Source organism: Penicillium expansum (assembly GCF_000769745.1).
Source record: "Penicillium expansum strain MD-8 chromosome Unknown contig52, whole genome shotgun sequence".
Taxonomy (NCBI): domain Eukaryota; kingdom Fungi; phylum Ascomycota; class Eurotiomycetes; order Eurotiales; family Aspergillaceae; genus Penicillium; species Penicillium expansum.
The window spans coordinates 184815-198202 of NW_015971294.1; the positions used below are offsets into that span (position 1 = coordinate 184815).

The following is a 13388-nucleotide window of genomic DNA, read 5'->3' on the forward strand; positions in this document are numbered from 1 at the left end:
GGCATATTCCAGTCCTCACTGTAGTTTCATGGAATCTTGGATGGACATGCAGGTAGACATTGATCTGCACCTCAGATGGCAGTAGATGTACTTCGTAAGCCCCGAGTCAAACATGCCACGGGTCTAGAGTCAAACAATTGGAAATTTAAAATTGGAAATGCAAAGACCCGACCCGATGGACCCGATACGCACATTTGCGGAATGTGGACTCATTGAACTCCGCGGCGATAAGCCATTTTGGAAAGCCTCGGGGATTATGCTGAGAGAGAAGGGGAACGGCCCGTTGCGCTCTTGGACCTCTTGACTGTGTAACAGGTCATGGGTACAACATACAAAGTAGTGTATTTAAAGAAATAAAAAAAACACTCTAGTATTCTGTAGTCCTCCTTATGTTGTAGTCCTGGAAACAAAGAATAATTCCGCGCGGCTAAGTCTTGCCGAGGAGGCACCTATCAGATAGGGTGCCGGGAGCCGACGGAATTAGAGGAAGAAAAGATAGATGTTAGGACAGTTATTACTCCGTACAGTGACTCGGACCCTGAAAGAGCAAATAAATTCGGGATATTGCGATATCAAAAGGAGGTACTCGGTAGTCGGTACTCCGTAGTACATCAGTACATTAGTACATCTGGTATTGTCAGCCCATTACTTACCAAATCATATGATAGCGTGGCAACAGATCATTTGAACTTTTGGGATTTACTACATTTTGATATGCTATTTTGATATATTCATATATTCATATATCCATATATCCAAGTAAGGTTGTTACCTCTTTGTACAACCCTCTATACTGTTTGAATTTGGATTGGTGTTTTCCCCAACCCCCAGATACCCAAACACCCAGACACCCAGATACCCGAGTTGGCCGTTCCCCGATTCCCCCATCAGCTCACCCTGCCAACCCGCTAACCCGCCAACTTCCACTTAATTCCGCGCATTCACTTCCATTCTCAAATTTTCAAATATTGACTCGAATCCCTCGGAATCAGACGTCGCCTGGATGACCCGAATACTCCATCCTTTGGATACATCATGAGCTTAAGATGATCCCCCATTCCTCTGCCGGCGGCCAACCGTGGGGCCAACCTCTGCGAACTTTCAATGGCGGTCCTGGACGAGTTGATAATGCGCAGATGCTGGGACAATATGACCAGCCCGACAGGTCAGCCTCACTGCCCCAACCGCCAATTCGACAGCCCGTCGTTGTTGACCTGACCGCAGGCGGTCCGGAGTCGCAAGATAGAGAACCGCCCCCCAAACGACCGAGATTGGAAGTTCCGAGTGGATCGAATACATCAGATACTGGCGCAGTGGTGGGAGAAACGAGGAATACTCCCGGAAGTGCAATTTCGCGACCTGCAGTCTCGTGGCGCGGCCGTCCGGCCTGGTCCTTCCAGGCTGTCGTGTCGGAAATACCGAGTAATGAGAATCGGGGCGATGGCGCTGCCGGATCTAAGCCCTCATCTCCGCCTCCGTTGCCAGCTCAACCTTGGGTAAACTATTTTGGGACTGAACCGGAGGGAAACGGAGTCGTGAAGTCGAGGGAAAGCTCCCCAGTCGGGGCTGTACAGACGACCCCGTATTGCATTGAGATCCCTTCTGTTGCTCCGGTCTACAAAAGTCAAAGTAAATGGGCACTTGAATTCCTGACTTGTAACTATCGAGACTAATTGCCCGTTTCAGAACCCGCCGATTTCGCTCCATGGACCGGAAACCACCCGGAGGACGTCCTGAGCGAACAAACCGCGAAACAAGGGTATTATGACCGTACACAGGTCTCCCAGAATGAATCGAATACAGCACGTCCTGCGTTATATGCGCAGCTCAAGAATCGCACCGGTTTACAAATGCTTTCATCCGTCTTCGCCGCGGCGTTAGAGAAACGACAAACTCACAATACTATACACGCCCCGTCAACCTTCAAACCGCCGCCTCGAGTTACGCTCACCGACAACAAGCGCGAGGCGTGGCTTCGAGATCTCGCCAACCCGTCTGTTCCGCTGCGAAGGTTGAGTCGAACCATTCCTCATGGTATCCGCGGCAAGATCCTCCTGGACCAGTGCCTTGGCAAATGGATTCCTGTTGCTCGTGCTGTCTGGCTGGCAAAGTGCGTGGGTGCGAACGAAATCCGTGCGTTCAAGCGAAAAGGCACAAGTGGGGCTTTGGCTGTTGGGTTAGAGGCGAAATGGGTCCGAGAATGGACGACCAATGTCCAGCAATTTGTCGAAGGGGTGTTTGCTGCCCCCAAGTCCTCGGATTGGAAGGCGAAGATGACATATGCGTACGTGCTCGTAGATTGCCGTTAATCGTGAGTAGCATGCTAACCCTTATCTCCAGAGTCGGGTTGACCGCACGTTTATTCTCCGAAAACTTATTGGACCATGACCATTTCCTTGAATGGTTCTTGTCATCCTTTGAGGCTGCTTCTATCGGCACAATCCCAGTCTGGCTTTTGATGCTCGGCATATACTGGACTAGTATCATGCGATATCGACGAAGGGGACGACGATTGGCTGAGCTACTGCTTCAAAAAATGCGACAGGTACGTTCAACTTGCACTGATTACTTTCTGCCTGAGGTCAATACTGACTACTAGCAATAGGCAACTGAAGCTAAATTAACCCAACTTCAACCTCTTATCGACCGTCTTTCTCGCTTTATCAAAAAGCTTGTTCTTGACCATACATCTTCGATGATACTCCCAAATTCTTGGGAGACGTATAAACAACAGGTGCTATCTGCCCTTGATCTGAGCAATGAGGCAGAGAAAGCTCTTTTCCAGAGTCTCGCAGAACGCAATGCGCGAGTGCAACGACCCAAACACTCGAAACAGACAACCCAACGCTCACCCCATCAACGCATCGTCCGACTTCTCGACTCCATACGCACTGCTCAAGATCTATCTTCTGTTTTTGGCTACCTCGACGCTTTTGATGACAAGGCTGTTTTGGTCTTCAAACTATTGGAATGGCTCTCTACACCCTTCCGCCACGGTCTCTGCCGAGTTTACATCGGTGTTCGCCTGCTCCGCAAATGGAAATTGGCCGGCATTGATATAGACAGTCACATACTGGCTTTTCTCTCGCGTGGACAGAACAATCAAAAGCTCAACATGGATCAAATCTATCATGTCGTCTCTGAACTTGTCAGGTCACAGACATTCTCAGTCGGCCGCTATCTTCAATGGCTTATGGCACGAGGCGTTACTAATGGGTCATCTTCAGCCGAGGAGCGCAAGGTAAGATCGAATTCACATGCCAACCCCTTCTGATCACTAACAGATGTGTAGGTGCAGGACTTGCCTATCGATATCGCATTAATAGCGCAACTCCCTGTTGCCCGTCTTCCAGAACATGTTGGGAACTTGCGGAGTACTCTGCTGACTCGTACTGGACTCTCTGCTTCGGAAGAGAACGCAACTATTGATAGCGTGAAGGACATCATCAGCCAACGTCTACCCGGAATTTTCGGTGTCCATGAATCTGCGTCAATGGCATTAGACTCATTACCACAAAACTTGCCTTGGGCTGTCAAAGCCGAGGTTGGCCAGTGGTTACGCAAAGCAATTGCGGAACACAACCGGGGCACAGAGTAAGCATTTGCATTTCTCTCCTAAGCCTACCACCCATCTTACTAACTCGCTAACAGGTCAACTAACAGAGAAGCGTTTCCCGTTGGGATTCCCTCTGTGGTGTCTGCGCTGACTCCTGTCGAGTTTTATACCGTCCGCGATGCCCTTGAAACATTTGATGATATTTCAATGTTAGCAGATGTGTTGAAGTTTGCGTCTAGCTGTGGTGATAGCACCGTTCTCGCCTCGGTTGCAGATACCACAAACTGCCATTTCAACTCTCTTTGCGTGATTGGCGCTACAACTGATTTATTCCGGAGACTCATTGATGCCTACGCCGGAATTAAGAGGTATGGCATGCCAAGTCTTGACCTAATATTCTCTCTGATCGAACTTGGTTTGCGCATCCCGACTGAACTCAACACTGTGTCCATTCTTCGCCAGGATCTCTCTCGCATGGAGAACAAGTCAATCATGGCAGCATCTTCTCCGGTCTCTGACCACATTCCAGATGGTTTTGGTGGCGTTGATCCCTTCTTCCGAGAGAAGCTAGATCAGCTTTTGCAATCAGGAAATGTCATGGATGAGCCCACTCTGGACGCGATTTTCAACACACTCATCAAGCATCTGGAGTCTGATGATGGCCATGCGAATCTGTCAGCAAATGACACCTGCCGTTACCTTGCACAGCTGAGGTCTTTTCACCCAAAGCATTTCGATGGTATTCTTGCCCGTTGGGTATGTGGTCATTTGCGATCTCCTGAGCGTACCATTTTACTACGGATTCTACCGCCCCTAATTGGTGTTGGATGCGTTACTATCAGAGCATTTTTGGCCCTTGCAAAGAGACTCACACTCTCTACGCCAACAACAGTCCCCAATGCAGCCCAACTCCCTGCTGACCTTGTCCAACTTCTTGTCTCTGGTGACGAAGATAGCAAGTCCTTTGATTTGGTGTCATATCGGTTCCAGTTAGCACAGCAGGAGTTTCTCAATAAGAACTCCGAGGAAGCGCTCAAAATTGTTTGCGATGCCGCATCTTCCAATGCCAGTGGCTCTTCCGCTGGGCGCAGCGAGCTGGAGCACTCTATAATCATGCTTTTACGTGATCTTCTCGTGCGACACCCCGAATGTGCGGCACAGAATGGGATGCAAAAACTCATGGACCAATACCCAGCCGCTTTGAGTATTGTCCAGAAAGCGCTTGACCTTTTATTGGGCGTCGACTCACAGTCCGATGACAACTCAGTCCTCTCAAAGGTCGAAAAGCTTGCCTGTATGACGGACGATTTCTCGCTCCCATTCTGCCAGTTGAAGCTCCAGGTTCTATTCCATGCGGACTCAGGGTCTGAAGACCGAACCAATATCGTTGATGCCATGTTCAAAACTGCCGTATCCGACTGCCGTGCTCACAGACTTCATTGGGTTGACCTGGTTGCACTGATGACCCCGGACGCCGTGCGCCAAATCCGGGAACGTGCCGAGAAGGCGTTTTTCTCCATCCCACTGCTCGAAGAGCCAATAGGTGATATTCCTGATTCGCCTGACAAGCTGGGATCATTGGAAACTGCCAAAATGTATCTTACCATTATCGAAGAGCTTGCGAGTAGCATCCCCGATTCTGGAGCTCCATCTGTCGCTCCAGTGCTCGTGGAAAAGATGGATTCGCTTCTCCACAAGATCATCACCATGCACAATAGTACCATCGCCAAGGGTGTGACCAACACAGATCGTCCAAAATTCGAGCGTGCTCTTGCATTTTGGTTCTCCGCTTTGCTGAGAATCATCGTCCTCCATCGGTCTGCATTTTCTCAACCGCCCCCATCACTCAAGGTCAATCCTCTGCACGAACAGCTCCGACTTCTGACATCAATATTCTGCATTGCACTCTCGCGCCTCCCCGGAGATGTCCTTCGTCTATTCCCTGCAGCCGATTACTTCCCGCACCCGACCCCAACTGAAGGATTCCGTCCCTGTCCAGGAATCCTCCTACAGACACACGCTCTCGACGTGGCTGCCTCGTTAATCGATATCTTCCCAGACGATGTTCGCCACCAGTGCGCACGGTTCCTGAAAGAGAAATGCCCATCCTTCGTTCCATTCCAGAACGACTCTCGCTTCCTCTACCTCCTAGGCCCAATGACGGATCATTCTGCAAATGCCCAGCAAGTCTCAGCCCCGTCTCCAGCAGCATCGGGATCAACACCAACTCCCACACCTGCTATTTTCTCTATCGCTGGGTCATCGTCAGCGCAGCAGTCTGTCGCAGCAGCATCGGGTCTATCTACCGGACTGCCAGACACGAACTCTATGGCCAACCGACTTCGTCTTCAACATCGCGGTCGTGTTGTCGGTCCCTATCCAGTCCGTCCTTGGGAACTACTCGAGGATGCGGCGCCGTTCCTGGGCGTCAATGATACAGCTGTCAATCTGGGCTTTTTCGATGCTAGACGTGTGAGAGCTTGATGATCATTCTGATCACAGAGCTTACACTCCTATAATCACTTCACACCCTCCCCCCCTTCTTACCTTTCTTTCTCGTCCTGTTCCCTCCGCTCTTATTCCCACTTCTTATTCCCAGCGTTATCTTCTTCATATCCGATTACTTCTCAACCCCTCGCCTCCACATTCTACCTCTCTCACAGCATACATACCCTCTATCCTCACGACCTCCACATCTATTTCAACCATGAGCGTTTGCATATGGGAATTCGCCATTTTCTTCTGTCTTTGCGTTCTTGTCCTTTTGTTCGGCGTGCATCACTATCCCCCACTGGCATTCGGTTTTGGTATCTATGGCATGCAACCTGGCATCGAGAAGCATTTTGTACATATATACCGGCTTTCGGTCTCGGCGTTCACATGGGCGGGGATCAAGTTGCCATTTCGGTCATGTCAATCAAATCAATCAGATCAGATCAGATCATCATCGATGAGTCACTTCACTTTTTTTTCTTTATATATCATACTCCAGGGCCACTGGGGCCACTGGGGCAGCTTATGGTAGATGACTGACGACACTAACCAAGACTACGACTGTTAAGAATGAACATACCTATACGATCCATTGAATTACTGATAGGAAGGAGCAAGCTTGCAGAATAAAACTTGAAATTGAATAATTGAATCGAGCATGTCCATCGTAATCTACATGCTCCCCTTTTTTTGGTGTTTTGTGTTTTCCCTGAAAAGCAACTTGAAATCCACAACATCGAATAGAGAAGGCCAGGCCATAAAAGTAGCATGGAACAAAGGGAGAAAAAGATAAGAATAAAACACCCTGTCATAGTAAGAAAATCAAACCGGATAACTTCCTCCATCCCCATTTCAATCATGTATCATCTGTCAATATCAGACCTACTTCTTTGAAGAAGTACCACTGTCAACACTGCTCTTATCGCTGGGACCGAGACCTCGGCTCTTTCGAATATTATCTCTGCGCTCATTCTCTAGCTCTTGGATGACCTCTTGCAAGATATGGTCAGGGACACGCGAGTCAGGGTCAGCCGAGGCGCGCTGCGCATTCATCTCACGGGTGTACTGCTCGACTGTTTTGCCAGTGTCGGTCTTGGGTTGGTACTTTTTCTTGAGAGGTTTGCGATGCTGAAAAGCATGGCGGGCCAGTTGGTATTTGTCGTCTGGCACTGCGGGCTGAAGTTTTCTGCTACCACTCTTGGTTGGAGTGGGTGTGGCCACTTCCGGGGACTTGCCTTTGTCTGGAGTATCCTTGTCGCTTAGTTTGAGGGTTTCGACAGTATCAGGGGTCTTGGTATCGGCAGATTTTAGTGAGCCAGCTTTGGCTGGAGTCTGAAGTTTAGCGCTTTCCCGAGACTCGTCGGTGTCTGGTGTCTTGGGGCCGGCTTCGGAGGAGGATCCAGCGCTTTCTTCATTCTTGGTGTCAATGTTCAATGGTGGCTTGGTTTCATCTGTCAACTCTTCTTTATCTTGATCATGAGTTGGAGAACAGGTGGGTTCAGTCTGAGGCGGGTTGGGCTCAGTCTCAGGTTCGGTGGGTTTGTTCCCAGACTTGATAGGCTCCGTCACAGGTGCAGCGAGCTCAAGTCGAGCCTCAGCGGACTTGCTCGCGTATACCATGTTACTTCTTTCCGGGGAACTATCCAGAGCTTGCATAGAGACGGGGTCACTCTGGGTCTTAGCAGGAGCAGAAATTGGAGCCATGTCACAGCTTCCATCGGTGTTGGGGTGGCGCGGCCGGAATAGTTGGCGACCTCTCTCGATCTCAGGAGTCTGAACTTTAGTCTGCCTCAAGGTTGACTCGGATTCGTTGACTGTGGGCGGCGAGTTGATGTTCCGCTGACTTTCCATGCTAGATTGGCGACTACGAGGATATTCGTTGGGCGGGTAGGGCTGATTGTAGTCAGGCTGCACGAAACAAGCGCCCGGAGCACTGGTCCAGTTTGACTGCATATCCACGACGGGTTCGTCTGCGGGATAGGGCTCGTAGTAGAGTTGCCGGTGATGTTCGGTATCAAATTGAGGCTGGCTGGAGACAATCAAGGGACAATTGGGACGAGGGGGCAATCGCCGGCGACCGGGAACAGGACCGGGAACAGGACCAGCAACAGAACCATCAATCGGCTGAGGCTGAGTGATGATTGGAGGAAGAGTATTGTGAGGCTGGTATGATTGATTGCTCAAGAACACAGGAAACCCTGGGGCCGGCATAGCAGTGTAATCAGCATGATATGGCGCTGGTGGGCCTTCATGCATTTGCATTTGATTGAACACAACAGGGGGATTGGGAAAAGCACCCGCAGCTATGAAGTTTTGATTGGGATAGTTGGGGAAGTTGTTGCCCTGGTAGTTCGGGTGGAAGTTGTTGCCAGGGAAGTTTTTATTGAAATTGGGGTTGGAATAGCCCTGGTTGAAGCTGTTCTGAGGGAAACCCTGGCCACCGGGGTAGTTCTGAGAGAAAGATCCGTGAGGCGAATGGCCTTGACCATTGAAGCTCTGACTATGACCATGATTTGCAAAGGGTGGGTTTTGGTGTCTGGGAGCAGGACCAGGAGCATTTCGAAACCCGCCTCTGTTACTGTTGCCATTGACGTTGCCATTGCTGTTGACATTGCCGTTGTTGTTGTTACCACCGCTGTACCATGGACGGTGGAAGGATCGGCGGCCATTGTTGTTGTATCGCTGCTGGCTGCCACGGTTTGGGGGAGGTTGGTTAGATGGCCTTTGTCCGGCAGGAGCGTGATCCTGAGGATGCTGGGTGTCGTTGGGGTCCATTTTGGATCTTTTCATATAGTACTCGGGGTGGTTTTGGAAATACTAGAATGATCAAGTGGTCAGTAGAGTCAGATCAAAATTGGACAGTCGACTTACCTGAAGGGCATCTGCGTAATCGTCGGGGTATGCGAAAGTGACGACGCTAAAGGTAGACTCGACTCCTTCTGCAGTGACAAAGTGCTCAACACTTACTCCCTCGAGACTACCAAGTCCTTTCAGGGCATCGGCGACTTGGGATTTGTTGATGGGAGCATGAGAAAGATAGCCAAAGTTGGCAGTTCCTAAAAGAAAATGTGAGGAGTGAAGATGAGAAGGTGGGAAAGTGGGAAAGTGCAAACGTATAAAGATGCAAACGTGTAAAGGTGCAAATGTGCAAATATGCAAATGTGCAAAGGCATCAAATGAAGTTCAACAAATCAAAGAAACTGGGAAACTCACGTCTGGCCTTGGATGATTCCAATCTCAATACCCGACTATGGAGCATCAGGTTTCCATTTTGTTTCAATGCAGCCTTTGCTGCTTTAATGTTCTATATTTACTATGTTAGTATATCCCATATATACCATGTATAAAACAGTCATACTTACTTCAAACTGTACAAAGCCAATAGGCAGTTTCTTCACACACGGTGACACTTTGATCTTAACATGACACCGGCCAAATGCAGAGATCATATCTGTAAGATCTTCTTCCAACGTTTCAGGAGAAACCTTGACAGAGAGGCTATTTGGTCAGTATACAGTATGAGATAGGACTGGGTAATACCTACTTTCCTACAAAAACACAACAATCAGGAAGAAAGAGGCCCTGTGCATTTCCCTTGGATGGAGTTTGATTCAATCGATCCGCACGAGGGATGGGTACCGTCTTGTCTACCTCCCATGGCTTCTTGTTGTCGGCTTTGCCTGGCTTGGCTGTGACTGTCTCATCTACCTCGGATGTCTTGACTGTCATCACTGGCTTCGCTGGCTTGGCAACGATTTGTTCTGGAGTACTAGGCATCGAGCTACTAGATCCAGGGATACTAGACTCCGAAGCTGAATATTTATGGACATCTTGGTTGGTGATAGTAGGCTCTGGGGCACTATGCCTAGAGATACTAGGCTCAGAGCCATTCTGTTCAACGTAGTGAATAGCCATTGGGGAGAGTATATAATCAACGAGAGTAACTGAATATTTGTACTGCGGCAAACGAATGGTTCAACTGCGGTAAACGAGTGTAGTATGAATGTATGGGAAAGGGGGGAAGAGAAAAGAACGAGATATCGAGATAACTACGTGGGATATTCTCTGTGAACACCACCTCCGTCGCCATTTTCGGATAAACATCGAATATCCGCTTTCCAGGGCAGGGGTTTCCCAGCACGGACAAGTATACATGATGCTAACCATGGTATATTTCCGGGGGGGCCTTCAAAGTACTAGTTCGAAGTGAACTTGACTCAGAATCAAGCCTTACCTATGGCTCTGTAGTCCAGGAGGTCATCAAACCACTGGTTCACAACCGGACACCCAGAAGAATCACCGGGGCCGGACCTCGTTGATAGAGCATTGGCTCTTCAGATAAAGTTGGCCATGAAGTCCACGGGTCTGGATGTCCTTCCCAAAGAGGAAATACACGTCATACCGATTCAGGTGTCGGCCTGGCAAAGTATACGAGATTTGCCTGAGGATCAGAATTTTATCAGCCATCGGCAGATGCATGGAATTTGATACAGTACTAAGCTCAACAGGGACAAAGGAAGATCAGTCTCAGTCTTCAATATGTTGGCTTGCGTGAATCTTGAACATGAGTCCCAAATTCCGAATCCCTGGAAAGTAAAGTTGCGACATGATGACGTGTATATTATTGAGAGGAGGTAGAACTCTTCCTAAGGGTATACATATGTTATAAGAACAATGAAGGTGAAGTATAAAAGAAGTTAGGGCATAAAGAGAAAGGAGAGAAGGGAGAAGAGACCAAACATCCCAAACACTTATCTCTTATCGGGCCCGTTCACGCCACCTCGGAAGCCGACATCTGATATTAAGCAACTCCAACTCCAGATCTGGACCACTAGGTACATATCCTTACAATTACAATATGTTTCCAACTCGACGTCTAGCCCAAGGCGGTTTCTTCAAACGCAGTGCCGATGAGTTCGGCCGTCTATCAAAGATCGGTAAGTTGTGTCAATGTCAATGTCAATGTCAATGTCGTCAGTCTTGCAGCTCAACTAATTTGCCGCAGCTTGGAACACAGAGGCCCTTCACACCCCGACTAAACCTTATACCCTCCTAAATTTCGAAGACGAGGGCACCGTTACAGGATGCAAGACCATGGCCGACCGCGCAGTAGGAGGCTTTAGCACAGCCAGCCTAGACTACGAACCAGCTGAACCTTCTTCAAATACTCCCTCACATGCGCGTTTCCATGGTAGCATCTCAACCAAGCTTCCTGACAACTGGCGCGTCGAAAGAACCGGTAGGTCCTCACCCGCTACCTAAGTAGTGACACACACAAGTGGCCTAGAACACGAAAAAAAAGAAAAAGAAAAAGAAAAAGAAAAAGAAAACAACTAATACCTGTAAACCAGGTTACGCCGCGTTCCGCAACCAAGACCGAGGCTTCTGGCTCTTCGGTCGGCTCTTCTGGGATGTTGATCCCTACGCATACCTTGCCCTGCGCATTAAGTCTGATGGTCGCCGGTACACCGTCAACGTGCAGACAGACGCGGTGGTTGAGACGGATATCCACCAGCACAGACTATACACGCGCCACCACCGCCTGCGCGATACACCAAAATTGCAAGAGGACTATGAATTCCAGGCAGACACACCTGATGCCGTTGAGGACTTATATCCTACTGGCCTGCCTGCCGCGCTTTCAGACGTCCCGCCTGAATCGACAATCATTTCTACCTCTACCAGTACAACGACATCTGGCTCAAATGGATGGGAAACTGTTCTCTTGCCTTTTAACGCGTTTGTGCGCACGAATCACGGCTTCGTCATTGAGCCTCAGACTTCTTTGACTCGTCAGCGTGTTAAGAGTATCGGTATTGGTCTCACGGACCGTGTCGAGGGGCCATTTGATCTACGCATTCACAAGATCTGGGCGACGAATGGCATTAGTGAGGCGGAAATCGAAGAGGAGCGACGTATTTGTGGTGATCATGCGCTGCCTCTTGATGAGGGTGCTAGCTCTGGTTGGACTGATGCGCCCAAGGAGAAGTCCATCAAGGAGGAGAGAAAGCAGCAGGATCGGGATTCAAATAAGAAGGGTCTCAAGGGGTTGAAGTCTGAGTGGGAGGAGTAAAGGTAGGAGAAGATAAGACCATATATGTGTATAATAATCCCTGCTATTGCCTCCACGGTGGGTCAACCATTGGCCATGATACTTAAATTTCATTCTCGTCTCGAGTCAATCATAAACAAACATAAAATCTAACTAACTCAACTAATATATACTCGTCCAGTATACCAGGCTTACTTTACCTCACTCTAGATCTTACCACCAGTGATCTTCTCCCAGGCCTCCTGGTACTTCTCCGCCGTCTTGAGCGCAATATCATCCGGCATACGCACACCCTCCTTACCCTTGAGACCCTCACTAACCAACCAGTCACGCAGGAACTGCTTGTCAAAGCTAGCCTGGCCGCGACCGACAGCGTAAGATTCCTTAGGCCAGAAGCGGGAGGAGTCGGGCGTCAGGACTTCATCAGCCAGCACGACCTCACCAGTTTCCTCGTCGACTCCAAACTCGAACTTAGTATCAGCGATGATCACGCCCCGCTCGAGAGCGTACTCGTGCGCTGTCTTGTAGAGCTCAAGGGCCATCTTGGCAACAGTCGAGGCGTATGGTTCACCCAGGATGGCGACAGCTGTGGATGACGTTAGTTAGGGTTCTTGTCTTGTGTACTATACATCTAGTACAGGCATCTCATCGACGAAAAGAACATACCCTGATCCGGATGGATGTTCTCATCATGCTCGCCCTGCTCCGCCTTGGTGCTGGGGGTGTAGATAGGGCCGTCGGGGAAAGCCTGGCTCTCCTGCAGACCGGCGGGGACCTTGATTCCATGCACGGTCCCGGACTTCTTGTATTCATTCCATGCCGAGCCGGTGATGTATCCGCGGACGATTGCCTCAATGGGCAGAATGCGCAGCTTGCGCACTTGCATACTACGGTTCTGCAGGATGGGGCGGAGGGATTCCGGGATCTGGGGCGGGAGGTCGAGGGTGATGAAGTGGGTGCGGAGGGAGGGGTTTGCCTCTGTCAGGGCCTTGAACCACGTTTGCGTGCAGAGGGTGAGGAGAACGCCCTTGTTAGGAATACCCTATTTTGCAAAAGGACTGGCATTAGCAAGCAGTCTATTAAACAATTGTGGTGATGTGGGGAATTGTATACATTCTCCATGATCACATCGTAGGCGGAGATGCGATCACTCGCAACGAAGAGGAGGGTCTTATCGTCAATTTCATAGAGGTCGCGGACCTTGCCTCTGGCGATAAGGGGCAAGGCACCCTGCAAATCTGTGGTGGTCAGAGCTTCAGCCATTGTGAAATTGTTCAATTGGTGAGT

General features: G+C 49.5%; 5 protein-coding genes across 5 annotated transcripts; 2 read left to right on the forward strand and 3 right to left on the reverse strand.

Annotated features, from left to right (window-relative positions):
- Positions 1 to 1046: 1046 nt before the first annotated feature.
- PEX2_020040 (mediator of RNA polymerase II transcription subunit 12) lies at positions 1047 to 6040 on the forward strand (the record flags this gene model as incomplete). Its single annotated transcript, XM_016739279.1, has 6 exons — positions 1047 to 1629; positions 1687 to 2284; positions 2341 to 2545; positions 2606 to 3241; positions 3293 to 3594; positions 3652 to 6040. The coding sequence occupies 6 exons, from the start codon at positions 1047 to 1049 to the stop codon at positions 6038 to 6040; spliced, it is 4713 nt and encodes a 1570-aa protein (XP_016599218.1).
- Positions 6041 to 6931: 891 nt separating this feature from the next.
- PEX2_020050 (uncharacterized protein) lies at positions 6932 to 9964 on the reverse strand (the record flags this gene model as incomplete). Its single annotated transcript, XM_016739280.1, has 5 exons — positions 6932 to 8866; positions 8921 to 9105; positions 9263 to 9353; positions 9412 to 9547; positions 9594 to 9964. The coding sequence occupies 5 exons, from the start codon at positions 9962 to 9964 to the stop codon at positions 6932 to 6934; spliced, it is 2718 nt and encodes a 905-aa protein (XP_016599219.1).
- A 381-nt stretch (positions 9965 to 10345) lies between these two features.
- Positions 10346 to 10516, reverse strand: PEX2_020060 (uncharacterized protein; the record flags this gene model as incomplete). Its single annotated transcript, XM_016739281.1, has 1 exon — positions 10346 to 10516. One exon carries the CDS (start codon positions 10514 to 10516, stop codon positions 10346 to 10348), a length of 171 nt encoding a protein of 56 aa, XP_016599220.1.
- Positions 10517 to 10907: 391 nt separating this feature from the next.
- Positions 10908 to 12122, forward strand: PEX2_020070 (CIA30 family protein; the record flags this gene model as incomplete). Its single annotated transcript, XM_016739282.1, has 3 exons — positions 10908 to 10986; positions 11055 to 11288; positions 11401 to 12122. 3 exons carry the CDS (start codon positions 10908 to 10910, stop codon positions 12120 to 12122), a joined length of 1035 nt encoding a protein of 344 aa, XP_016599221.1.
- Positions 12123 to 12307: 185 nt separating this feature from the next.
- On the reverse strand, positions 12308 to 13364 carry PEX2_020080 (phosphoribosylaminoimidazolesuccinocarboxamide synthase; the record flags this gene model as incomplete). Its single annotated transcript, XM_016739283.1, has 3 exons — positions 12308 to 12687; positions 12768 to 13143; positions 13215 to 13364. 3 exons carry the CDS (start codon positions 13362 to 13364, stop codon positions 12308 to 12310), a joined length of 906 nt encoding a protein of 301 aa, XP_016599222.1.
- Between the last annotated feature and the right edge of the window lie 24 nt (positions 13365 to 13388).